General features: G+C 46.6%; 1 protein-coding gene across 9 annotated transcripts in view; it reads right to left on the bottom strand.

The window, feature by feature from the left end:
* Positions 1-734: 734 nt before the first annotated feature.
* The window catches only part of PRICKLE2 (prickle planar cell polarity protein 2), a 313,308-nt gene continuing 286,354 nt past the window's right edge, over positions 735-27,688 (bottom strand). For 8 of the 9 annotated variants that reach the window (XM_031470678.2, XM_031470677.2, XM_010986378.3 and 5 more), the window contains one exon: positions 735-6,765. In XM_031470678.2, coding sequence (XP_031326538.1) covers positions 5,891-6,765 — 875 coding nt within the window. In that variant the 3' untranslated portion in view covers positions 735-5,890. The remainder of the gene's footprint in view (positions 6,766-27,688) is intronic. The other variant, XR_010384822.1, reaches the window with a different exon arrangement.

Below are 27,688 nucleotides of genomic sequence, written 5' to 3'. Positions count from 1 at the left end.
TATCTCACTAAGCATCATGTCCTCAAGTTTCATCCATGTCGCAGCATGGGTCAAAATTTCCTTCCTTTTGAAGGATAAGTAATAGTTCACTGTATACAAAGACCACATTTCGCTCATCCATTCATCCATCAGTGGACATCTGGGTTGCTTCCACCTTTTAACTACTGCGAATAATGCTACTACCGACATGGCTGTACCACTCTCTCTCTGACGCCGTTTTCAATTCTTTTGGGTTTATACCCAGAGGAGAATTGCTGGATCTTATGGTAGTTCTATTTTTAATTTTTTGAGGAACCGTTGTGTTGTTTTCCACAGAGGACGCACCATTTTACATTCCCACCAGTAACACACAAGTGGGACACAAGCTCCAATTTGTCAGCATCCACACCCACACTTACTGTTTTCTGTTTCTTTTGTTTTCTTTTTTTTTTCTTTCATTTTTTAATAATAGCCATCCTAATGTGTGGAAACATTTTTGGTTGTCACAACTTGGGCTGGGGAGAGGTCAACAAAACTGCTAAACATCCTACAACGCGCAGGACGGTCCTCTGTCACTGGCCCCAAATGCTGAGAGCACTGAAACCCCGATTCAAGCAATCAGGTTCGTCTTTCATAGCAAATCTCACCCCCCCACCCTGACACGTGCAGCCTCTCTCCTCTGTTGTCGAGATGCTCAAAGGCAAAGATTTCCCCAAAACCTAGAAAGCGAAGGAAGACGGAGAAGAACGGCAACATCTCTTTTATTCAAATTTTATTGGAAGTTTACAAACGTATTACAGACATCAGTAAAACATCATATCCATTGTACAGGGCACGGATCTCAAGCGAAATGTTCACGACAGTCTCTGGCAGAGCCCACACCAAAGGCCTCCTGCAGACCTTCTGAACAAACAGCCGGACACCCGACACACAAGACAGACTCTGGCGTGCTTCACCTTCTCAGGCCCTTTGAGGTTTCGTTGCTGCACGTGGACTTCGGGCAGGAGATGGACAAAGGGCTCCCCGTACAGGAGAGAATGTGTTCAGTAGAGGGAAAACTGCCCAAGTCCTAATCTGCTGAGGAAAAAGGAGGACCCGGAGGCCTCAGCGTGTCAATTCGGGGTTTGTGATAGAAGCAAAATGCTTTATGGGAAAACCGGGGAAATGAACTAGACAGGCTTGAGAACACACCTGACTGGTGAGTAACTCTCTCTGAAAAACGTAGAAACGCTTGGTCAGCGACCTCCTGAACATCAATGGCCAAATACTCAGTAGGGGGAGGGATGTCTCAGAAACCTCGCAGGATAGAACAAGACTTTATTTTTTCTTTCTATCCTACAGATTCATTGTATCTAAATCACAGAAATGTTTGCTAACACTACCTGACTTTTCTCCTCTCCTTTTTTTATTCCCCGTGGGGAAAGCTTGTTTCATCAGCAGGAAGTAAGCTTAGAAAATAGCACAGCTCCCAACAGTAAGTCATGTTTGATGGGAGTCTTGGGTTTGATGGGGCTCCTGGTATGAGAAAATGGAAAAAGATTGCAATCTTTCTTCTTTTTTTTTTTTTTTTCAATCTTAGCCTTGATGACTGCTTCCCAGTGATCAGACTAACAAGCTCTGGTGTCTGCTGAGACCCCAGAGGGACTGGCCACTGGAGGCAAGGCTCTTTTCATTTCCACCTCTCTTGTGCTTTAAGAAACATACCTCAAAAGGCGGTAATCCTGAACTGCCTTCAAAATCGGCAGAGGAGGCTTGGCTGAGTCCTGCACCTGGAAGGCTGGCCAGGGAGCCCATCTGAAAGCCCTACAGGTGCTGAACAGTCACTAACAGCAACCTTTCCGGCATGAAATCCTCAGATTATTGATTCCATCGTCCACTCCCTTTGTCACAGACAGATCCTCCTTCTTACGTATTAGCATCTGGCTTCTGTTAGAGAGAAATGCACAAAGAGCGCCTCTCTTTGGAATTTAAATATCTGTGTTATTTCTTGTTAAATGGTGGGACTAGATGAAGAAGAAGATGGACTCTCATCTGACCTCTGAAATGGTGAACAGCAGGCTGCCTGTCATTGGCCAAGAACATGAGACTGGAAAAGGAGGCCTAAGAGGTTTGACTTCATTTAGCCTAAAGAAGGCAGCATCCTTTAGCATCCACGATGCCGGTGGGGAGAGGAACTGGAGTCTCACAATTATTTATGGATGATGCTTCCTAAATGGCTGGTGTACTGTTTTGAGCCAATGGCAAAAGAGCCCAGGATGGGAAGACAAATAATGAGTTCACAAGTAAGATTGGTTATCCGACAAGTAAGATCAGTTCTGAGCAACCAGTCCTGGCTGGCTGGAGGGTTGCAAAGAGCTGTTCAGGCTGCATCCGCACTCTCTGGGAAAGCATACAGTGGTGCCTCGGTTCTGTCTGCCCAGGATGCAGGCATGGCAGAGCACGTGCTACACACACGGCGTCACTGGCCCCGCCTGTACTCAACAATGGCTGGGGTACCCAAGAAGCGGGAAGCTGCTGCAGGAGAGGGAAATATAACCGTGTCGCGTTGAAGGAACATCCCATGGGATGGGAAAAGAGGATGACAAAGAGCTGCCTTCAGGTCCCATATGAAAACACAAAATTGCTTGTTCGCTGGGCTGGCTGAGGCTGGAAAGGAAGGGCCAGGGAAGGTGATTATGGAAAGAGGGTGTCAAACAACCAACGATAAAAAAACTCTGCACTTACAGTTCTTGTTTCTCTCACCTCATTTATCTTCACACTTAGTAGGAATCCTGGAACTACACACCAGGAGGAAGGGCAGCTGAATGCCACGTCCCACGCCATCAGCCTGCTAAGAAACTTGTTCATAGTATCGAGGGTAATACACATCGGCAGGGCCATTCAGGGAACTGTCACTGACTCCTTCCTGGGAAAGGGCCAGTTCTGTTGCCACTGAACTGAGCAGCAATAGGAAATGAAATGAACTCCGAAGTTGTAGTTTTATCCAAAAGACAAGAAGATCAATTTAAGGAGAGGTAGGAAAAAAACGCCCCAAAAACCAAGGCATTAGAGAAGAGAAGAAACTGGGGAAAGATTACTTTTCTAAAAAAAACAGTCTATCAAAGAAGAAATGATGATCTAAGAAGAGGTGCAACTTGACCAAGAAGAACAGCTCCTGGTAATGATGGAGGAGTCAGGTAAGGACCCTGAGATCTTGCTTCAGAAAAGCAGGCACTGAATTTTGGGGAACGGGATTCTGGGATGTCACGTGGAAGTTATCACTAAGGTGGAATCCCACTACAGTGGCATCCTGCTCTCTCTCGGGCATTCACTGGGAGGGAGGGTCCATCCTCACCGTGAAGATTTACCGATTCTCCGTCGGCATCCTCTGCAAAGTGCCTGGCTGCGTGTGGGATGGAAGAGATGGAGGTGGTCTTGCTTGTAGACCAACTGACCCTGAGACTTGGATCTCATCATACCTCAAGCTCTGACCAGCAGACATGATGGATGCTCCCTGGGCAGTGAGATCTGAAACTGCTTATTCTGCTCATCCCTCCAGGTACTGCTTATATGTCGGTTTCTAGGCCACCTTCTTCTTTCTGCTGATGGTGCTTAAAGCCTCATCTGGGAAATAGAAGAGGTACTATCAAAACGAGAGAGTTAGAAAGCAATGTTTACTAGGAGAATTTCTTTCATTGGATTCTAGGCCACAGAGGACAGACATTATTTTCAGTTGTGTATAATCTACTTTTTTTCCTCTCTTTTCTTTTGCCCAAATGCCTTTTTATGCTTATCAATCAAAGAACTCAGAACTTCAAATTGGACTCGCCCGATTTCTACCAGAAACCTGCCACGTTGGTAGCATGGCGGTGCACATTATTTCTTAATCAGTTTGCCAAGCAGTTTACAAACTTACTATACAAACGTAATAGAGTTAATTCTCCAGAGGCTTGGATAATTAATGAAGCATTTAGATATGAAGAAAGCATGCGGAAAACAGCCACAATCAACATTTGCATTGCTTTTTTTCAAAACATCAGTGACAATGACAAATGTCATAGTAATACCTGAAAAGCAAATTATTTTCATACAGCCTGAATCAAGTGCCATTTCCATGTCCTTTACAGTCCTCCTTCTCCCAGACCCATTTGGGATGGTGTCTGAAAAGCCACTTCTCACATCCTCTTCCTAAAAAAATACTAGAAAGTAGTAATTACTATACTGGAAAGAGACCACGCTCACCTCACCAGGGCAGATGGCCACTGAGATACGCTGTGTACTACATCGACAGTACATCTCACTAAAGGCGGGTCCTCCGATGGATTATTTCAAGTGCCACAATCCACGAAGGGATGGAGGAGAATGGAAGTAAAAGCAAGTGCTTCATTTTTGACTGAAGCAAGGTAGGAAGTTTTATTTTTACTATAAACAACACAACCGTTAAATGTCTTCTTGAAGCAAACTCACTTTTGAGCCACTTTCTGCCTGACCAACGGTCCCCAAAGTTCACAACGGAAATCCTCCTTTCAACAACATGTGTTCCGCAAAACCGTCACACCGAAATCTCCTGAGCAGCTCAACTTTTCTGGGTAACCCAGATACTCTGGTTACGGAGCGTGTTAAGCCAGATTTATTTCCCACAAGCACTGGGGTGGGGGGTGGGGCGATTCAAGAGGGTTGCCATCTCTCTTCTAACTCCATTTCTCCAAGTTCTGCTTTATTCTGACCTTCCTTCATAATCCCCTTCAGTCTCTACCCTTGACCTGTTCCTTCTCCACGTACGACCTATGATCTAGAACACACCCTTACTCCCAGAGCCCCTTGGAAACTTGGGGGTCCCGAAATTCTCAACGAGGCAGTTCATTTGCGCTGAGGACAACCGGTTGTCAGGCTAAGGCAGTGTTCCGTCTGCCTTGGTAAAGGAAAGCAGAGAATAAGATCCAGGAAACATGAGCACCAGAAAATAATGCCACATTCAAAACAATGTCATGCTGACATCACACAACGGCACCACTCACAGTCACTTTAGTTTCCCCAAGGGACAGATCAATGGTAAGCAACTTCAAGGTTCCCAGCAGGGATGGCATTTCTCACGGAACTTTACTGACACTGGTTGGTTTTTCTAATTGGCAAAAGTTACATTTGCAATTATATATAAAAAAATTACTATCACTCTGTAGAGAAGAGATTCTACTGAGGGTGGGAGCAGACTTCAGGATGACTCCTTCAGGTGGAATGGAGCATCAAATGCTTTGGGTGGAATAGGTAATAATTTTTTTTTTCAGCCACAAAAAGCCAAATTGAATAATCATCCTTTGAAAAAGGTCTCACTGACATGTAACAAATTTGTATAGAAAAAAGAAAAAAAAAAGGAGGGGTGGAGGGGGTCCTGGATCACCTTGGAATACTACTCAAAGACAATGCTAGACATGCATGCAAGTCTCCACTGAGTCCTACGATATAGAAATTCCTTTGATATTACAAAATACAAAAATATTTTATCAGAACTCTCATTTACATTGCATTTACAATGGACATGTAAATAACTTAGTCTTGGGTCCTGGCTAATAAAACAAATTACTTACTGGAAAAAGGGTCCTATAAGTAAGAGAACCAGAGAGGCTATAAGCGAGCGGGAGACAATGTGCCATCTAGCCAGTGGCAACTCAACACAGACGGACGGGAAGGAGGTGACCAACCCTGGCCTCCGTTAGAGTCTACAGCGTTTCCAAAGTGAAATGTGCAAATAATATTCAACATGCCAAGAACTGTGACTACCTACCGAGTCAATCTGCTACCTTGCTCCGTCAACAGAGAGCACGTCTCTCCGTCACCACCCCTGCCAAAAGCGCCTTATAATTGAAAACAGTGCAAGTTTCTGAATTTACATTCTTAGCTTCCATCTTCCCCCTATTCCCTGACCCTCATCGGATTAAGAAATGATACAGTTTTTGCTCTTTTGTCTTTTCCTGCTGTGCAACTGTCCCCTGCCACCTAGCGTGGAGGACTTGGGGAGGCCATACGAGCTGTATTTGTGTAGTAACTCATCACTCGTGACGTATCGCAGGTGGGCGGGCTGGGGGATGGGTTCTCCTAAGAAATAGCCCTCGTTGTCAGACTCCGAGGAGGAGGAGCAGGTGGAACACCAATCGTACTCGGCGAAGTAGGGTCCCCAGCGCTCCCCAAAGGCATTTTGCAGAGCCAGGTCCGACACAGTCCGGGGGCATCGGCCGTACAGGTCCCTCCGGGACCCCTGGCCCAGGCTCTCCTGGAAGCTCCGCTGGCGCATGAACTGATCATAGTCCTCCCTGGCTCTCAGCGGGGGCCTTTCTTTTAACTGAGAGATGGCCTCGCGCTCGCTGGCCAGGTGCAGGGCATTATCTGAGCGAGAGCGTCGGGATCGCCGGGACCGGTGAGGTCGGAAGCGGCGATTGTCGTCGCGGGAAGTAGTTCTCCTCCGCGTGCGCTCGCTCATGGGCTGGATCCTCACGCCGTCTGGCCCCGGCAGCTTGCCGCCCGCCATCCCCCCATCAAAATCAAAGCTCTGATGCATCCTTCCGTGGGCCTGCAGGTCCCTGTACCCGATGGGGTTGCTGAGCGGGTGGAGGTTTCCCTCCATCTCCTGGTACTGCTGGGCGGAGAGCAGGCTGCGAACGGACTCGGCGCTGCGGAACTGCATGGACGAGTTCAGGGTGCCCATGTTGCTCAGCTTTTCCGACACATTCATCCCGGAGTCTTTGCTGAGGTCGGGCATGGAAAACCGGGAGAGGTGCTCCTGGCGTTTGGCGCCACCATCCGCGGAGAGGCCTGGGGGTGACAGAGCAGAGGACCACAGAGGTTAATGCAAATGTGCAGCGATGGGGGTCACTGTTGGTGTGGGTCATCTGAACCATCATCTACTCAGGGTCGCTGCATACGGTTGTACAGTTGCACACTGCACAAAGGCTATCTCAGAAAGTATGTAGGAGGGCTCTCCCCACTCCACCGTGGGCCAGAGTCCACTGAGAGGGGCCACCTGGTTAAAATGCATCGAGTTTTTTTTTTTTTAACTAGTCATGAATTCCTCCAAAGAGTCATCAAAATTACTTCAGTGCCCATTGTGTATCTTATATATGATGTTTCCTCTGTTTAGAATTTCACTGGACAAAGTGCTTCAATCATCTCTTTGTAATGATGCATTCTCTTAAGCTATGCAGGACAGATATTTTGGAGGAAGGAACTTTAAGCTATAGAGGCGGGGCCGCGCCCTAACAGTTCCTGGCAACACCGAGGCTGGAATCCAGTCCCGTGATACTGGACCAGTTCGCTTCCACGTTGGCCTCCAGTAATTTCCTGCTCTGCCTGCTGTCCCTCAGCCTCTGTCTTGAAAATTATGTGACTTCCTGGGTGTGGACAGAGGGATATTTACTCTCTCAGGCTGTTTAGTAAATGACTGTTGCCAGGGTTCTAAATGGGCCCCTAGCAGACAGAAGATGTGAGTTGGCTCTAGGGGGGCATTCCTCCTTCCCCTGGGGGGGGGGCACTTTAAAAAATAAATCAGTTACCCTAATGCTCTCTAACAGCGGTTGCCCCTAGCAATGGACTTGCATTCCCTAAGTGCTGTTGCTGGCATCACCAAGATGAAAACCATCTTGAAGGTAGCAGGAGATTCTTGACTCCAGTAGCTTCCATTTTGCCCATCTTAAAGCAGCACTCTCTGAAGAGCAGTTTAAGAATGGCCCAGGTGGAAAACTCTCAGCATTCCCCACTCATTATCAATGGAAAAAGAACAGCCATTTTGCCGTTTCTGGTCACAGACAACATGCCTTTGGACTGCACTGGCCCATTATAACCCCTGCCACTGATGATTCCGCCCCACCTGCTGGGGCCAAGGACTTTGGCTTCCCTCACAAAACTAATGTTTCTGACACTTTGGAACACTGCTTAGCGTTATCTACTGAAGCGAAATATACATACACACACGTGTGTGTATATATACATGTATGTGTATAGATACGAATTATGAATGAAGCTTCTTTGAATACCTGTGTCCATTTTCCTGGTGGATTTACATACTCATTTCTTTTGGGTATAAAGCCAGGGTGGAGATTCTATGACTTTCCATTGCACTCCTGATGATATATCTAATAGAAACTAGCACAGATCCAAAAACTACAGAAGGGTATTCAGAGAAGCTTTCTTTATAAAAGCCCAGGACTATAAACAACTCAAATGTCAACTAACAGGAGGAAGGACACATAAATTGTGGTATTTTCTACCATTTCCTATTCAAAGCCATCAGGACTTCTTGGAGAAATGGCTGATTCCAGGACAGGAGGAGGGAAGGTAAAAGACGAGTGTGGAACATCTTGTTATGCCAAAAAGTAAGTAAAGAAGTGTTAAAAAATAAAAAAAACGAAGGGAGGGTTTTTCAGAAGAACACAGGACCCAACTTCAACGGGATCTCACCAGCCAAAGCTCAGCAATCGGAGCATTAAAACAGTAATGATTTATAAACCACTGAAAAATGTTAGAATTCCTGAGTCCACGCTGATCACAGATAAAAGCATCCACAAATAAACGGGGGGAAAGAGTGGGTTCTTGTATATAGCAGACTGGAGCGTACATGCAGAAGGAGTGCTGGGTTTGGAAGATCATCATTTTGTAACCATTGTGGGTAAAGACTGGTTCATGCAAGACTCAAAGTAGGTTAAATTTAGGGGGTAAAATTTGATTAGGGAGCAGGATATGTGCACGGTGTTGAGCGTTCCCCCACATACGGCTTATTATCTGTAAAAGAAAACTTAGTAACTACACTGCGGGGAAATCAGACAACTCTGTGACTGGGAGATGAAACTGAACATCACTGATGAATTACCAGCAACATCATGTCCCTCCAGATGGGATGCCCTAAGGAGGACACACCACATATGCAGTCTTCCAGTCGAGAGTATGTGCCCTCCGTGCATTTAGGAGGAAAGATTAGACAAAGCCCGAAAGGAGGAATGTTCTATTAAGAAGAAAAGGGACTGTATTCTTTAAAAAAAAAATTCATAAAAGACAAAGAAAGGCTGAGGGAATATTCTAGACTGAAGGATATTAAGGAACCACAGCGACTATATACTATACTTGATCCTGGACTGGAATGGGCTCTGGAGTGAAAATAAAAGCTATAAAGGAGAACTTCTGATCAACTGAGGATAACTGGGACATGGGCTAATTGATAAATGCATTATGCTAAATTTACTGTGGTTAACTGATAGTGAAGGTAATGTCAGACAAGGTCCTAAGTCTTGGGAAATACACAGGGAAGTGTATGGTGGCAAATGGCCATGGTGGACGCAATTAGCTCTCAAGTGGTCCAGAAATACGTCGCGTGTGCGTATCTCGCGCGCGCGCGAGAGAGATCAAATGATAAAACAAATGAGGAAGATGTTAACAATAGGTGAATCTAGGTAAATGCATTATGGGTACTGTTTGTTCCACTTTTGCACCTTTTCAACAAATTTGTAATTCTGTCCAAATAAAACCGTTCTTAAAAATTGTAGCATAGCTAAATGATTTTTCAATTCCAGGGGAGATTACTGGGGGTGGGGGTGGGGTGCTACTGGGATCCAGTGGGTAGAGAACAGGGAGATACTGCTGAACACCGTAGACAGTCCCCTCAACAGAGAATTATCCAGCCCCAAATGTCAATAGTACACCAGTTGACAGACCGTGATATATCGGAATTCTACACAACGAGAATAGATAATTACGCCAAATTACACGGCTGAATCTCATAGAAAATGCTGAGAGACGCTAAAAAATACATGTTGTGTGACTCCATTTACATAAAGAACAGGCTACGGCTGTCTGCGGTGACAGAGGTCAGGACAGCGGAAGACGCTGCCAGGGCGCGGGCACTGTCCTCTACCCAGATCTGGGTGATGATTGTAAAAGGACGCACGTGTCAAAATTCCTGGAATTGTAGTTTTAATATCTGTTTGCTTTACGCTATGTAGGTTATAACTCAACAAAACAGTGTAAAAATAATACAGTGCTCTCATTAAAGAGCCCAATTTAACCGCTGGCTATGTCTCCGGAAAAACTATTCTGCCAAACATCATACTTCTCAGGCACTTTTTTTTTTTTTTAATTTCACTACTGGGATAATTGTCAGGGCAAGAGGAGTGGAGTCTTCCAACTCCTGCTTTCCGAGCTGCTTATCTCTGACGTACACATCATAAAGGCTGATTTACAACAGCCTAATCACTTCCAGGACCTCCCCCATCTGAAGGCGGGGAGGAGAGGACAGCAGTATAAGATGATGAATGAGTAGTCTGAGCAGATAGATGCTAGTAAGGAAGGAAAAAAAAAACTCTCAAAAATCAAATCTAGAAACAAAAGCTGTACAGGCGGGCACAACGATCTCTGCTGGGCTTTGCACTCAAGCCCTGGAATGGAACTGGGGTAAATAACCCAGCAAATACCAGAAATTCCCATCTTCCTGAACCTGTCTTTTATAAGCCCCAAAGTCATGCATTTCTGAGACTGTCCTGTGCAGGAATAGGTTCGTATTCCAATGAGGAGATAACCATGAGGAAGAGCAGTTTTCATTCTATCGGAAGGTGATGATGTCCTTTCATATTGTATTTCTGCTTCCTGGAAATCTCAGGATACCCTTAACCACCACCCCCCAAAAAAAGTCCCCTGGCAAGAATAGGAGGACCTTGTTTCTCAAGCTCAGAGTCCACTAGCGGTTCTACCTAAACGTAAGCTGGGAGATGTGTGAGTGGGATTGGAAACGCCCCTGGCTCACTCCAGACAGGAGAAATGGGTATGTTATTTATTAACTCGGATTTCTCTTCAAGACCTTCTTGCATGCAGGGCACGCACAGAACAGCCGATGTTGCCCAGAGATAAGCAATAATTGTGTGCCTATCGTTAAACGGGGTGGCTCTGTGGTCAGTTTCACTCGTGGCCAAATCCAGAATCCATACGTAGATGTCAAGGCGCTCATGTCTCTCCAAGATCGTGGACTAAACGCTCCTCCTGGCTGACTCTGCTTCAGCCGCACCTTACACACACCAACAAGCTCATTTCAGCCCCCTTTGGAAAACTCTCTCCTTTGCACTGACTTCTTCTGATCATTAAGGCCCTCATGTAGCTGTCACCTCTTCCATGATGCCTGCCCTGATTGTGCTTTCTCAAATAGCAAAGTTGTCTCCCTACCAACCAGTCATTTTGTAGCACCTGACCCCTTTTTTAAGGTCCTCACCCTTTCTTACGAATTTTATGTTTAAGTTTGTACCTGAATAGAGCATGAGCCTTGTCCCCTGTTTACCGTACTTTCCCAAAACTAGCAGTGCCCGGCGTCCCCTTGGTGGAATTAAGGTAAATGAATATTCACGCTGCCTATAACTAGGAAGAAACAACCACCCTCTGACCCGGCGTGGGCCAGGACTTAAAGAATAACTGATTATAATTTGTATTAGTGGCGTGCCAACCATCAGGAACAAAAACACCATGGTCACACCAATCAATCTCATTGTCTCTGGCGGTTCAGTACACGGCCCACCATCTGGGGCTTCTCCAGTTTTCAAGTCGAACGTGTGGTTTATAGCTAGTCCAGCGATCTGCAAAAGTGTTCTGTCTCACTGATCACACCTCTGGAAGTCTGTTTAAATTAGCTCCTTCCATGTCCCCAAGATGTCTCTGTACTATCCCAGCTCACAGCTCACACCTAAGAAACACTCCCTCTCTCTCCCTCTCTGTGCACAACTGGAGAGCCACTTCCTGACTGGGTGACTCGGGGCAACTTTTGAACCTCTTGAGATGCATCTGTAAAATGGGCATAACAGCAGTATCTCAGTTCAAAGCTATAGTGATGATCAGGTGAGAAAAAATACACACCTTTTGTTTTTAAGCCTCATCATAACTGTCACAAATTTCTGTAGTTTTTTTTTTTTTCTTTCTTTCCCTCTCCATCTCCTTAGCTAGTCTATAAGCTCCAAGAGGGCAGGAGCTGGCTTCTGTGTGCTAGCCCCAAACTCAGCACCGCATATTCAATACTCAGGGAGGAAGTAAGCCAGGCCTAAAAGTCCCCAGAGAAAGAGCGCATGCTCCAAGAAATTTACACCCAGCCAACTGTAAAGGCAAGCACATACTTGCTGAATGCACGATTACACGAATGAATGAACCCAAAAAGATGTCCCACACAGGACCAGACATAACATGGTGGTCACTGAAGATGAGCCACTCAAATAATAATAAAAATTATTTGTGCCTCCAAACTGCAGCTGGGGCTGACTTCTCCACCCAGAGGAAATGCAACTCTTTATGTCATTTGTCTGTGTAGCCTGAGACTCAGTGTCCAATCACTGCAAATCAGCACAGTCCAACCACACGGGGCTCGCAACGCCACCCTGCTCTCCTGCAATAAATGTACTTTCTTTTCTTGCTGCCTAAGTCATGACTCTGTGTGTGTGTGTGTGTGTGTGTGCGTGCGCGCGCACAGCTATAATATGGGAGGTGGAAATTGCACACTATGTTCTCTAGCGAGCTCCAGCGGAAGCCCACTGTCTGACCCCACACTTAACACTGCCATTGTCAGGGTCCCAAAACACTCTGGAGAACCTGGCAGAAGACCCCATCCGACAGCACGAGACACAGTTGCCCGGTCCTTTTCCTCTCAAGTGGAACTCTGTTTTATTAGTAGACAGAGAGGGTTTTTTCCTCTCCAAATAAAGCAGGCTTTGTGAGAGGTGCTAGATGGTGACTGTGGACTTTAAAGTCCTTGATTTATCCTTATCCCAGGGGTCAGCGTGGCCAAGAGTGACACAAACGCCCACACACCGCAGGGGCTGAGGGTTTTCCTCGGGTCCCGCAGGACGTGCCCCAACAAGGAGAGGTCAGTATCGAATTTGGCCTGCGGTTCCCTGTGGTTAAACTGTCAACACGAAAATGCAGCCAGGGTGCTTTAAGCAACACTCAAGCGTTTCTCTCCGAGTGGTGCCCCCTCACTGCAAAAAGGAGATCTCACCAGAAACCAGTGACAGCGAGAAAAATCAATTCCTTCAAAGAATGCTTTGGGTCTGAAGCAGGAGAAAGGCAATCTTTGCAGTGTTCCCTGCCCCCATTTATTCTAAGAGCAGAAGGCATTCGCTCAAGCACAGAGAGAAGGAAATGCAGGCTTAAATGTACTGGCAGTCTTTTCGGTACCTCATTCTGTTCCTTATTTATTGCCCTTTCTAGTCCTATTCCTCCTTACCAAGAAAAAAAAAAAAAAAACTGGCATAGGAAAACAGAGCTGTGTTTCCGTCAACTTGAAAGGTGCATTCACATTTCTGTGCAATAACAGAAAGAATATCCACTCACCGCTGCCTTCTATACGTTGACAACCCATACTGATGTCTTAGTAAGGTCTGCACTGTATGTTCTTTCTCTGGAGCAGGTATGAAATAGAAGGAATTGTTCAGAACAGGGGTTTGCAAACTATGGCCAGTGGGCCAAAGCCGGCTGACTGCATCCTTGTTTTTGCAAATAAAATTTTATTGGGACACAACCACACCTATTCGTTTACACATGGTCCATGGCTGTTCTCTTGCTACAAATGGCAGAGTCAGCAGTGGTAACAGAGATGGCATGACCTGCAGCCTAAAATATTTACTATCTGGCTCCTTATAGAAATGTTTCAACCGGTTTAGAACACGAATGTGCTATCTGGGAAGCTGAATCAAGCCTGATCATTCCCAGAGTCGTGGCTCTATACAAGCTAAGTGTCTCAGACCACGCAAACCATGTCTTCGAGGCACCAGCTTATTTAAGTATGTGGCGGTAGTTCGTCCGGTCCCTTCGGAATCCCTTTTTCCAACTGAGTCAATTGATTTCCTCAACAGCCTGAACTTCAAATTGGTCACAGCTGGAGAGAACCTGTCATCTGGGCAGTGGAGTTTAACCACCACCACATGTTCCTTGGTGACAGGGCATGGAATGGTTTGAACACAGTACGACAGGGAAGGCTAGGGGAGTGGGGATGGACAGAGAGGGAGCGTGGAGGAGGGGAGGGAAGAAGGGGGAAGATAATGAACACACTCAAAATTGCTTGCTACTCCAAGTGTGACCGGTGGACCAGGGGCAATGGCAGTCGATCCAAACTTGCAGAATCCAAACCTGAGTTTGCATAACAGCCTCTGCGATTCTCACGCCCTTGAGGGTTAGAGGAACACAGTGCCAGACTTGTGGCAGAGTTTCAAGGGCAGTTTTCTTTGGAAGTAAAGGTGCTTATACTCCTGGGAAGCCCATATCCTCAGAGACACTAACTCAGGGGTTCTCAACCGTGGTACTATCGGCATCTTGGGCAGGATGATTCTTTGTGCTGGGGGCTGTCCTGCGCATTGCAGGCGGTGAAGCAGCACCCCTGTCCTCTCCCCACTGGATGCCATAGCACTCTCCCCTCCTCCAGCTGTAAGAACTCAAACCAGCCTCAGACACTGCCAAAATCCCCTCGGGACAAAATCACCCTGACCGAGAACCGCTGCTCAAGTATTTCCAATCCTGGAGCTACCGCTGGTGGCAGAGGAAGGAGAACTTGTCCCTGACTGTCCAGGAGCAGCAGTGGGCGAAGCCTTTTCATCCCATACAGCAAATATCAGCCTGGCCAGCAGATGAGGTGGACGCGCCTTCTTTCTAGAAAAGGATGAACGCATTCCACTAGGCTGGGTGTGGTATATTTCCCAAATCGGGGAATCACCAAGCTGTTGTCTCTCTAAACTCCTCTCAACAAACCCGCTTTTGACAGCCCATCCTTCCCTCGGTGGGTTTCAGAGTTCCCTGTGCTTCATGCCTTTACTGTCTTATTTTCCTCCCTTATTTGAAGCTTTTGAAATCTCGAGCCCTTGATGCATCTCTCACACTTCCTTACTCTGGTCACCAGTCCGTCCAGTGGGTCCCCAGGGGCCAGCAGGTCCTAAGTGCTCAGAGGCATGTGTCTGCCATCTGTCCCTGTGGTACCAGGGAAAAGTGCCCCTGGACGTGTGAAACCATTTCCTTAATCAGCTGCTGCTGAGGGCGGGGAGGCTGAAGCTGGAGGGGAGGGGAGGAGTGGGTACTTCTGATTCCCGCCCCCCGCCCCACCTCGGCCTGCGAGGCCCCTTCTGGGAAGGGCCGTCTGCCCATCCCTGACACACCGTGAGACTGGTCCAAAGTGAAGAATGTCTTTTTGCAACCAGCTGGTTCCGGAGAAGGCCATGACTGGTTTCCCCAACGACAGTAGCTTGGCTTTTTAGCAGCATCGTGGTAGGGACGTGCCTTTGAACCAGCATGGGTGGGACGTGACAGGGGTTACAACAGGACTAAATTTGCTGGGCTTACAGACCCGGGACTGTTAATGGGAATGAGCCTGCTCAAGATCAAAACTCCGGTTCGGGACTGGAGGTCCCTTACCTACGACCTGCTGACTTGCTCGTTAACTTCCTGACAAACTTACCCCCATAATAAAGACGGATTGTAAAAAAGTAGTAAAGAGGGCAACCAGGAAGCAGCATTTTTGGAAACATGTGGGGTCAATTCTGACTACGCCTCAGCTCTGCGGGGGATGGACTGTGGCCGTGTTGCCACAAAGCCTACTGCTAACTGAAAGGATGCACAAAAAATTCAAACCAGTTGAAGATTATTTGCTGGAGTCTGCTCTGGGCTCACACTGACCCCCACGCTGCTTTCTAGAATCCATTAGCCCAAGTCAACAAGCAGACCACACTGGAGCATTTGCTCAGGAAACACTTCACTCCACGGGACAGAAGCGAAACGGCTCCCCAGGGGAAAAGAATGGGCAGCCAGAGACCCACCTGGTTTCTTCAAAAGGCCTTTTGATGAAGCCTGGCCGTTGCCAGGCCCTGTGAGTACAGCCAGGAACGAGGCCCCTTCACAAGGATGCTCCACTGTGCAGGGAACACAGCTGACGGCGTCAGCACCACAGCGTTAGGCCATCATCGGGAGGCAGGCAAGAAACGCAAGGCTAAGATAGAGAATCAAAGACTGGCTCTAAGGCTTGACAGACAGAGGGCTGGCAAAGAACCCTGGGTTGGTGCTAATTAGGGTGAGACGCAGGGGATGCGAAGGAGCCAGTCAAGCCAAGAGCAGGGGGAGGAGGAATGAGAACATTTTGTACCAGAGAAAGTTACACGTGCTCTAAGAAGTGACAGAAGGGCAGTGTGACTGGTGCATAGTCAGCAAGAGGACAGCGGCAGGGAGCAGGTGAACAGGAGCCAGAGGGAGGGGCTCTGAGGTCAGTGGGAGTTTGGGAGTGCCCAGCCCGTGCTTGGAGGCAGGGTTAATAAAGCCCTCGCAAGGCAACACAGGGAGAGGATAAGGGCATTGGCTTTGAAGGTCAGCTCCCAGCTCTGTCCATTTATAGCTGTGCCTCCTCAGGGAAGACCCTGGACTGCTCTGTGCCTCAGTTCCCCCAGCTGTAAAATGGGAATAAAAATAGAACCTCTCTCATTAGGGCGAAGGTGAGTATTAAGTGGGTTAATACACAAAGTACTTAGAACAGCGCTGGTGCGATGACATCAGATGGGCTATTCTCATTGCCTTTCACCCCAGACGGGTCACTTTTAAAGCGTTTTTCTGGGAATCATCACACAGAAAATTTCCAGGCATTGTTATGTATTTTTTAATGTATTTTTTTCTAACTGAGTAATAGAGAGTTGGAATAATCTGCCCAAGGTCACGGGGCAGCTACTTCAGAACTCTTCTCCGACCTCCTGCCTCTTATTTTTGTGAGTAGAAAGAGAACGAGGAATACAGCAGGAGTGCTGTTCCAGATTTGAGGGACAGGAGGCAAAGAGAGGAGTAAAGATCCACGGACGCATCTGACCTCCGAACCAGCACAGCAATTCAAAAAAAAAAAAAAAAATCTTTCCATTAATGAATACTTCTCTAACAGCATAAATCTGAACTATCGCTACATATAACAGCATGGCTGAATCTCATAAAGATAATATAAAGTGAAAGATGCCAGACACAAAAGCATACATACAGTATGATTCCACTTAAATAAAATGAGAGACTATCGCAAACTTCCCCAAGCTGCTGGAAGTCAGGACAGGGCTTACTTTGGAGAGAAGGGAGGGGTGGCGAGTGGGAGGGGCTCAGGGGGTTTCCGGGGCCCTGGTCGACCTGGGAAGGGGTTGCCACAAGTGTAATGACTCATGGAGCTGCAGCTGGTGATTTAGGCACACTTTGGTTTGTTACACATCTACGAAATGTTTATTACAGATATTCACCAAGAGAGGCAAGAACGTACTTCCGACAACCGAAAGGTACATGTGAGGAATTCATCTCTCTCATCACAGTGTCTGATACACCAGACTTGGATGGCTTGTACACATGGGTCAAAGCGGCAGCTAACACTCTAGGCTTCATTGGATATTTCACCCTTTGAAGGGTTAAATTCCCTCATTTCTATTTTCCTTTTTAACTGGAATACACAGGGACCTTCAACACCTAAGCTCTTATCCCTGGGCAAATTTACACATTTATGAAACCTGCCTGTTCACAACCCTCTCTTTCCTGCTAGGCATATGCATTTCCCACCAGTGATGGCCAGCTTGACAAGGGAGGGTAGAGGTTTAGAGATAAGTGGTTTATGGATTTAAGAGACAGTATACAATATACTCTTTTAAACTTGAGGTCCTTGCTTCTCAAGATCCCACTTACCCATAGCTGGGGGTTGACAATGTGCCATTCTTGCCAGAAAAGTTCATGACATGGTGCAAGACACGGCCAATTAGTGAACTCAGTAACGGATGAAAGGATACAACGAGGGCCAGGTAGATGGTGTGGCTTTTAAATGGATGGGTGGATAGTACGAAGAAACAACGAAAGGGTTGGGGATGGGAAAACAGAACGATGGATGAAAAAAGCAATGAATGGATGCAAACTCATGCATGTACAGAAAAACAGACATGGTTTTGGGGCTCCTAAAAAATCAAAGTTCTATAAATGCAAGCTGCAGAATAAAGTTCTCCGTGAAGGGTTAAGTTACCAAGTAATCATAACTCCTTCTATTATTAATTTGCATTGAAGACACTTTTCATTGGTGCCTCCATCTCTAGAGAGGAAGGCAGGGGGACCTGCAGATGAGGAACTGAAAAACTGAAGAAAAGAACCTGCTCAAGGCTGGGGGCAATGATGGGAGTCAGTGATGAAGGCAGGGATTGAATTAGGTCTCCAGACATTCAAAGTCAGCTTCTTCTCAAACTTCAGTAAAGATGCAAGCCACCCAGGGATCTTCTTAAAATGAATACTTGTATCAGCTGCATCTGAGGTTCAACCCAAGATTCTGAATATCTAACAAGCTCCGAGGAGATGCGGACGTGGTTGGTCCACAGATCACACTTGGATCAGCAAAGGTCTGGGGTGCTTTCTATTATCTCATGATTCTGGAAAGAAAGCCTGGCATCTCTTTTTTATAATTAACATATCCAGGAAGGTGTGTGTCAAAGACACCTGTATCTGAGCATGTAAGGCCCCCAGACCTCTGGCCAGGGAGCCAGGGAACCCACAGAAGGAGGGAAAGGAAGTACGGCCTTGCACCATCCTGTCCCTCCTTCTCTTCCCATCAACCAAAGCAAAGCTGCCACCAATCTGTTGCCCCAATTCTGACACAAGATCCAGCAAAACCAGGAGTGGGTTCTTGGAAGACGTAAGGACACTGAACCTGGCCACGGTAACTCCCTCTCCTGCTCTCTATCTCCAATTCCTGTCTCTGCCCGTCTGTGCCCTTCATTCAACTTCCTGAGGCAACTTGGGCTTGGCCTGCCTCACGCTCTGCACAGATGGAGTCCTCCCAGGCCCTCAGATTCCTCTTCTTCCATCTGGCCAACTTGACACAGATCTATACTCAGAATCAAGGAAGATTTTCCAAGGTATCCTGTCTGATCATGTGGAAAAAGATTCTGCAGGCAAATAAATTTGGCAATTTCGGAAAAAAAAAGGTTCTCAAAACCTTTAACTGGCTTAAGTGCTGTAGGGATTTTCAAAAAGGAGATAGAAAAATGCAGACTTTTCCACACTTAGATGATAAAACCCCTTCCCCACCTGGCTCCAACCTAGACTCAAAAATGACACATTCCGTGAAATGCCAGCTTAACAACACTGATTCCTGCTAAAATCTGAACACATCTGTTTATAGTTTCCATCCCTGCACCATAACAGTGCTATGCTCAGTGAAACCAGAGCCTTAGGCAAAAGGGAAAAAAGTCAGTAAAACTGTTCCTGTCTTTATTTATAAATTTTGTATTTTGTTCGTCACAGACTGTGGCATGTTGATGCTTAAAATACTGCACTGAAATATTCTTTATCTTGATTACTGAGCGCTGGCGCTCCTTTTGATTATGTACCCACAGCGGGTGCCTCACTTGCCTCACATCAGTCTTGGCCCTGCCAGACAGGCTACTTCCCTCTCACCTTAGTCACACATTTAATTTTTATTTGTGAAATGCCATGGATTGTACGTTTATTATTAACTGCATTCACTTAGAGGAAAAAGTCATTCATCTGGAAAGCAAAGGAACTGGAGTCCAGTCCCAACTCTGCAGCAAAGACCAGCAGAATCCTGAATAAATCTCTTCTCCTCTCTGAACCTCAGCTCTTCTTCTACACCTTCACCGGAGATTCTCCAAGCTTCTCCCAGATGAGAGCCTGTGTTTTTTTTTTCCGAGGTGTTTCAAAAGGTTTTCTTTTTTTTTCAGTTGAGATACAATTAAGAACACTGTATTAGTTTCAGGTGTACAACATAATGGTTCAGTATTTGTGTACATTGTAAAATGATCCTATATAATAAGTCCAGTTAACATCTGTCAACATATATAGCTGTAATTTTTTTTTCTAGTGGTGAGAACTCTTAAGATCTACTCTTAGCAATGTTCAAATTTACAATACAGGATTATTAACTATAGTCACCATGCAGCATATTACATCTCCATGACTTATTTATTTTATAACTAGAATTTTGCACCTTTGGACCACCTTCACCCATTCCTGTGAGTGTCTGTGGTTTTGATTCTGTGATCCAAGAGAGATACTGCCCATTATCAGAGCAGAAGGGATTACTGGATAGGTACCATAGCAGCCCCTGATCCCTGAGGGAATAGTGCCCAGGAGAGAGAAGGAAGGTCTGATCAAGGGGGTAAAAGGGAACCGAAGAGTTACTGGGGTGCTGCCAGAGAGGTCGGAACTGAAAACACTTAGGTGGTTCCCAGACAGTCAGGAAAACATTTAGGGGTGTAGCTTGTTGGCAGAAAAGAAAAGAAAAGATAGAAAGAGAAACCTAAACCTAAGATTTGTGTACTTTGCTATCTTTCATCAGTCTAAACCTAACCGTCAGTCCTTAAGGGGATTGTGTGGTAACCGCTAGCCGGGATTTGCCCCCAGAAATGCCTAATGGAACCAACAAGGCTCACTTTAAAACAGAGTGTGGTCCTCACACCACCTGTGTCAGAATCACCTGGGGAACCTGTCCCAGATCTACTGCATCGGAACTTCTGAGAGGGAGGCTCAAGAATCTGCATTTTCAACAAATTCTTCAGTTGATTTTGATGGCTTTAAAATTAAAACACAAAAACAAAACCAAAAACCCCAAAACCCACTGCTCTGAAGTCATATGAGTGGGGCTAAATAAACAAGTCCCCAGCGCCAGCTCCCCTTACACGCCAGCAACCTTGGAATTCAAAGTCTGAAAAGCCGCCTGTTACATAACTCTGCCTTGCCAGTGCCAAGCGAGGTGCGAGGATTCTGTGACCCGCCAAGCCCCGGGCCACCGTCAGATGCAGAATTTCCAGGACAATTTGTGTCACCCTTCCCGCCAGATCTTGGCTGGTGAAGACTGATGACTTAATTCCCCAACCTTTGTCACTAAGTGTGGTCCCTGTGCCAACCCAGCCAGGGTAGATGGCAACCCAGCTCCCCTGGAAACTGTTCAGATGGCTGGTACCCGAGAAACCCATCGGGATGCTGGAGACTGGGAGAGAGGGAGGGATTTGACTTGGTTTGGCTCCAATGCTTGGGCCACCAGAGCAGTTCTCTGTTCTCAGAGCATTAAAACCCTCAAATATTGGAGCAAGTGGGTGACCACACTGGACACGATGTACAGCCCCCGTCCTCAAGCAGGATTTGGTCCTTCAAGTGACCATCTCAGAGCCCCTTGTCTTTTGATGGAAATGCAAAGTTATACAACCTATAAGAAGGCAACCTGGTAGTATCTACAGAACTTCCAACGTGCACATCCCTTGATCAGAAATCTCACTTCTAGGAACTGATGCTATGAAACAGCTTGAACAAGCACACAAACCCAAGTAAAAAGATATTCACCAGAACACAGATTGTAACAATGAAAAATTGGAGAAAAAAATCCAAGTGTCCACCAATAGGGGATGAATTAAAAGAATGACGGTGTCATCACACATGGAAATACCATGTAGGTTCAGATGAGTTAGCGCTACAGAAACCAACAGGGAAAAACGAACACGCTATACTGTTAAGTAAAAACAAAAAACAAACAACAATAAGAACAAACTGCAAGACAATATGATGACATTTTTGTTTGTAATGATGTATCTGTCAGTGTATGCCCAGAGACAAATAGCCAGGAAATATTCACCTAATTGTGGGGGGGGGGGAGAAATTATGGGACAATTTCAACTTACATATTTCTGTAGTTTTTTTTTTTTATTTCTGTAGTTGTATAATTTTTAAAAAGCAATTTTTGTTTACTGTTAGAGAAAATAATAAAATTATTTGGAAAAAGTTGGGAGTCTATCCCTTTTCACCCTAGCCTACCTCCCAGGAAAACGAGAAGCAAGACCCTTTCTCTGGGGCTGAAACAAAGCCAGAGACAAGGATATTAAACACAAAGTCTTATCATTTCTGGGACACATTTCTGGGACACTGTGAAATGTGACAAGAAAGTAAGTTCCTCCCCAAATCTCGTGCTAAGTTATTCAGAGCTGTTTGCAACTGAAAATATCTACAGCCCATAGGGGAGGCATGAGAAACCAGGGCAGGTGCTTTCAGATCTCAAACCATCCCATCTCCACCCACGCCTCTACCTTGAGGCTCCGAACCCCAGCTAGGTACCTGCTGCCTCTGTAGCTGGTTTTAACTTTGAGCCACAAGGACACTTACCTGTGGTCATCACTGTTGGCCAATTTTACGCATGAGGTCATTTGCTCATAAAGGCTTTGGATTCAGGCTGCCTCTCAGTAGCCATGTGGTCTTAGGCAAATCTCTTAATCTTTCTAAGCCTTATCTGTAAAACGGAGGCTTGTTCATTCAACAAACATTTCACGAACGCCTACCATGTGTCAGATTTACCAAATGCCTACTATGGGCCAGACAGGGCTTCAGCTGCTGGGACAACAACAGCAAGACCGCACCACATGTACGTCTCCCCCTCATGTAGCTCCCATCCTAATAGTGGAGGATGACAATAAACAAAGTAAACTATATACTATGTCAAATGGTGCTAAGTGCTGTAGAGGAAAATAAGGCAGGGGAGCTGGAAGAGGAGCATCTTGTTGGGGCTGCCTCAGGGCAGAAGAGACCCTGCCCTTACACAGCGAGTTAATGCAGGTGATGCTCTAGGTACAGCCCTCATCCCACAGCAACTACTCAGTAACGAATGCCCTGCTACCACTGCCACTGCTCCCGCCACCAGCATCCGTCCGACCTCCCCGCCCCACCCCTGCGGCCTGTCCTTGGTCAGTTTTCCTCTGCTGGGTATTTCACAAGAGGTACCTTTTGGACATAGACCGCGGGCAAGGCACGGTGCTGAGCAATTTTACACATCCACCCTCATCTGAGTCTCATGGATCCCCTCACAGCGGGGACTGTTACTCTCATTTTTCAGAAGAGAAATCTGAAGCTCAAAGAAGTTGGAGGGTCAGTCACCCAGATCATACTGGGAGCATGCAAACCCCGGTGAGCCTGACTGAAGGCTTAACCTCTCGACAGCCAATGTCTTCGGCCTCCCAGGCCTGAAAGCCAGATCCCACCTGCCCTGCTGAAAGCAGGCGAGGCCCCCCCTCCCTGAAGAGCTGACAGCGGTGCCCACGTGGCCTGTGGTCCTGCCTGAACCTCACCAGGCCAGGGTGCTGAAGATAACCAGGGAAGGCAAACCTGGACCCCTGGCCTGTTTCCTCTCTCTCGGTCCCGCTCTGTGATTTGAGGTCTCTCGATCAGACTCAGGGTGAGTCAGCAGACACTGATTAAAGCGGTACCCTCATCAAAGGAGGGGGGCGACGAATGGCAGCAGATGAACTGAACAGTTGAGGTCAGGTCTCCCAGACAATTTCCTCATATTTTATACGATGAAAAAAGTTCCCTTTATTCCCTTTTCACCGCAGTCCGCAATTTTTGGGGGCTGCTCCCATGGAAAGAGCCTCCAGCCTGACAGAGAAGAGGTGCTGGTGGAGGAAAAGGAGGAGCAGGAAGTGGGAGGGGGCAGGGGAAGGGCTGGCGGGGGTCTGAGCGCACCCACCTGCTTTCTCACGTCTGGAGCAACCGAGTTCCTGAAGCCGGTCCAGCTCACAGACAGACTTTTCCACAGGGGAAAAGGAATTTAGCTGCTGCTCTGCTGCTAATGTGATGCGGTGATGGTGATTCCGACAAAGTCAAACCCAGGGATTGTCAAAGTAGGGAGAGGAGAGGCTGTGCCTTCCCGGACCAAGGGGAGTTGCAGGGGGAGGGAGGGGCACCGGCACTTAAAAAAGAATATGTGACATCTAATACTGCATTAACCATTATTTTCATAGTACAAACCTAAAGTACCTAAAAAAGGTAGCTTAGCAGTTTCTCAATCTTGGCACCTTTGACATTCATTTGGAGCCAGATAACTCTCTGTTGGGGGGAGGGCGTGCACTGCGGGATGTTGAACCGCATCCTTGGTCTTTACCTACTAGATGCCAGTAGCATCCCACCCTCTCCTGTGACAACTCAGAATGTCTTCAGACATTGACAAAGGTGCCCTGGGGGGTAAAATCGCCTTGGTTGAGAACCATGGGATTATAGTTACAAGTACAGGACTCAAGTGTTGGAAGCTTCGGAACCCTGGTTTAAGGCACTTGCTGCCTTGTGGTCCTGTTCATGTTAGTCCACATCTCCAGGTCTTGGCTTCCTTTATCTATGAAATACAGACGACATGATACGTATGCCTCACAGCATTATCACAGAGACTAACTGAGAAGGGTCTATCTGTGTAGTTAACACAGGGTCCCACTTAAAAGGCTTCACAGATGTTAGCTCTATTTATGACGGTGGATCTCGGTTGCCTTGAGGGTGTACAGAGGGTACTCTCTGAACCAGAGAGTAGGAGTGCAAAGTATCAGACTGGGGTGGGGTGGGCTGTAAAATCTCATGCCTTATTAAAAAACAAAACAAAAAAACAGAAGTGAGATTCAATGGTCTGGACCATTGCTATTGAAAGCAGGTTGCAGAAGATCATGGTTAGACCAGAGCGAAGAAAAGCAATGAGCCGGGGGGGGGGGGAACGACCCCCCCCACCGGGCTCAACTGGTCGCCCTAATCTTGCGCTAGCAGCTGCTAAGGTTGTTGGGGCTGAGCCTGGGCTGGCGCCCTGGCTGCTGTGGGGAACCACGCGGGCTGGACAGCTGTGAGGAAGGGAAGGAGCCAAGGGAAGGATGAGGAGGATGATCTTCCGAGGAGCCTGGGGCACTCGGCGGACCTGCCCGCTTTGGCTTTCCTGGCTGATGTCATGTCTCTCTGGAGAACCCTTCCCATCAGGGAAGCACCTGAGCTTTGTGGCAACTCCCTCCTTTCAGCCAAGATTAAAGGCTGAAATTACCACGAGCCCCCTCCTTCTCCTTCAAGAGTGTTTATTTATGGAGAGAAATACAGAATAGTGGTTAAAAGTATAGGTCTGGCAAAACTGCTCGAATCCTCGCTCAGCCAGCCACTAGCTCTGTGACCTTAAACTCTTTTATCTTTGGTTTCCTCGTCTCCAAGATGGGGAGAAGAGCTTTAATTGCTCTTGTTTCTTGTGGTTCCCCTGACTTGCTCAGGTCGGTCCTCAGCTATTACACTATCGACATGCATGGGTCCTGGGAGTACCCCCCACCTCTGCTGCTGATGAAAACAACAAATGTTTTTGAGTGTTTGCTGTGATCTAGGAATTGTATGAAGCGCTTTCTCATTTAACCCTGTGTGCAGGTTGTTATCGGTGAGGGAATTCAGGCTCAAAGAATTCACGTAATTTGCTCAAGGTCACAGAACTGCTCAAGGTCAAAGCAGAGAGTTGAACAGGGGCCTATCCGACCCTTGCGATCACCTTAATGGCAATTTCTGGATGCTTCTGGGTAGGGTTTGGTGCACAAAGGTGTTATCAGAAAGCATTTTGCATGCTCAGAAACGAGCGTTCTCTCCCTTAGGATGTGCGCTACTTCACAGATGGAGAGAAAACAGACCAAACTGGGGCACTGGGAGCTGAACTGCCCACAAATCATTCCAGAAGCCAGAAATATACACACCTGATGGAGAATGTCGATTTGCCTTAATACAGTGCTTCTCAAGCTTGTCGACTTGGCAGAATTACGGGGAGCCTTTAAATAACCTCTCGCCCAGGCCAAACCTCACACCAGTTAAATCTTAGGGGTGGAGTCTAGGCATCCGAATTCGTTTATAGACTCCCCAGATGATTTCATGTGTGGCCAAGACCGAGAACCAGGGTCTGAGGATTTCAGTGTCTACCGTGAAGTACAATTCCTATTTATGGTAAGACAAGAAAAATGTAAACCTAAAAAAATTTTTCTGTGCCCTCTGCCCCCCTCTCCCCCTCTCCTGTGCACCATGCATTGACCAAACCTCTCCCATCAGCAAAAATACCTCCTCCACCACAAAGAGCAACGTTCTAGTACCAACAAGACAACGCCTTCAAAGATAACCTTCCTTCTTGATCTCAAAGGGATCAAGATGACCCACCACTCCGCACTTAGAGATGTGCATTGTGCAAACTGTCAATACTGTGCTGTGACCTCTAACCAGTGGAACAGTTCTCGGAGCTTTTTGAGAGGTTGTTCCCGGGTTATAATCCTTAGTTTGGCACAAATAAAACTCCCCATTTCTTTCTTAGATCGACTGATTAATTTTTCATTGACACTACCTTACATCTTTCCATCTATTGGAAAACATCTCTTTTTTCTCCCTTAAAAGAGATGCAGAAAACACAGTGACCATTCTCTAGTGTTAAGTATTCACATTATGTCTTTTGAGTTTAAGGGAGGAAGTTCCATGAGATATTGGTTCCCTTTTTTCAAGTTAACCAAACAAAGCTGATGGCAGCCGAGGGCCTCAAACATGTGATGGCTCTTGAGATTTGTAAGGAGCCTTGGTCACCAGTCACTGCATTTGTCCTGAACCGTGAACCCACTTGGTCTCATCTCTTGTCTTATCACAGTGATGAGAGTCTAGAAGGACAATGTCATGTGATGATTTCCCCCCAACAATGGTGAACTCCTGGACGTCCACTTTGGGAAGGGATCTTGAAGAAACGTGGAAGGGTCCACAACTTTGAAGGCTGCATGAAAGCCTTCTGTAACTATGGCAACATCCAATCAGGAAAAGTGACAGCTGCTCAGTCTCTCTTCTTAAGGACCAACTGACTGGTCCCAAGGGCCCTGGAGTCTGTTTGCTATGGCCCAAACTCCCTAATTTGTGCAATAAAAATAAGGAGATTTGTGAATCATATTTCTGTTCAGCCATATGTTTTCAGGGCTTACTGTTTGCTTAAGGAAAGGCTTTTGCTTTAATCAGATTTACCCTTTAGTTGCTTGGCTAAGCCAGGATACCGGGGGTAAAATTCAAGTATGTCACGTATATGAAATTCAGGAGATGACCAAGCCAGAAATCAGCACTGAAAGGAAAAATGAGCTATAGCAACACAGAGATCGACAGAAAGAGTTCACAGATTTTTTCCTTTTCCAAAACACTTTTGTTTTCAAATGACAGGTCCTTCCCGCAAGACTCCCTAGCACACACATGGTATTTCTGACCTAGCGTTTCCTTGTACTCTTGCATTCACTTTCCCAACCCACTCTGCAAATCACTTGACTTTTTCTACTTTAAGATACCCGACTAAAAAGGGGACCAGGACAGTGTTCTCAGAGGGATTCCAGGAGGTTGAATTTGAGCCAGCAATCAAATGTGAGAGCTTCACAGCTCTAAATATAGCTCTCCCCGTTGACAACCACACTCTCAGCACACTGGCCTGCTTTCAGTTCCTAGAACTGAAAAGTTCTGTCTTGCCTCAGGGCCTTTGCATATGCCCTTCTTAAAGCCTTTAATCTTTTTCCTCCCCTCCTCCCTCTCCTTTGCAAGATCAAGTCCTTATCTAATTCTTAGCTTAAACACCATTTCAGAGAGCCTCCTTGGCCATTCTTTTTATGTGGTTAATCCTCAATGCTCTCTATTCTTTACCCTGCTCTTGTCTTTCATATCACACATCATAATTTGCCTTTAGCGTTTGCTTGTATACCCCCGGCTAGAATTATAACTGTCTGCATCCTGTTCTCCTAGAAAGCTGCACCAATGGCTGCCTCTCTTACCCTTGGGCTTCTGGTTGGGGTGGACTCCCAGGAGGAGATCAGAGGGCAGAAAGCGAGAGAGGTCAGGGTATTTATTGCCCTGGCTGCCTCCCCAGGCTGCAGGTTGGCTGTGGTTCCCTGCCTAAGGCCTCAGTTACTACAGCGGCCCCGCT

The sequence above is a fragment of the Camelus dromedarius genome, chromosome 17, assembly GCF_036321535.1.
Source record: "Camelus dromedarius isolate mCamDro1 chromosome 17, mCamDro1.pat, whole genome shotgun sequence".
Taxonomy (NCBI): Eukaryota; Metazoa; Chordata; class Mammalia; order Artiodactyla; family Camelidae; genus Camelus; species Camelus dromedarius.
The sequence above is the reverse complement of the archived record's forward strand: the minus strand, read 5'-3'. Positions and strand labels throughout refer to the sequence as shown.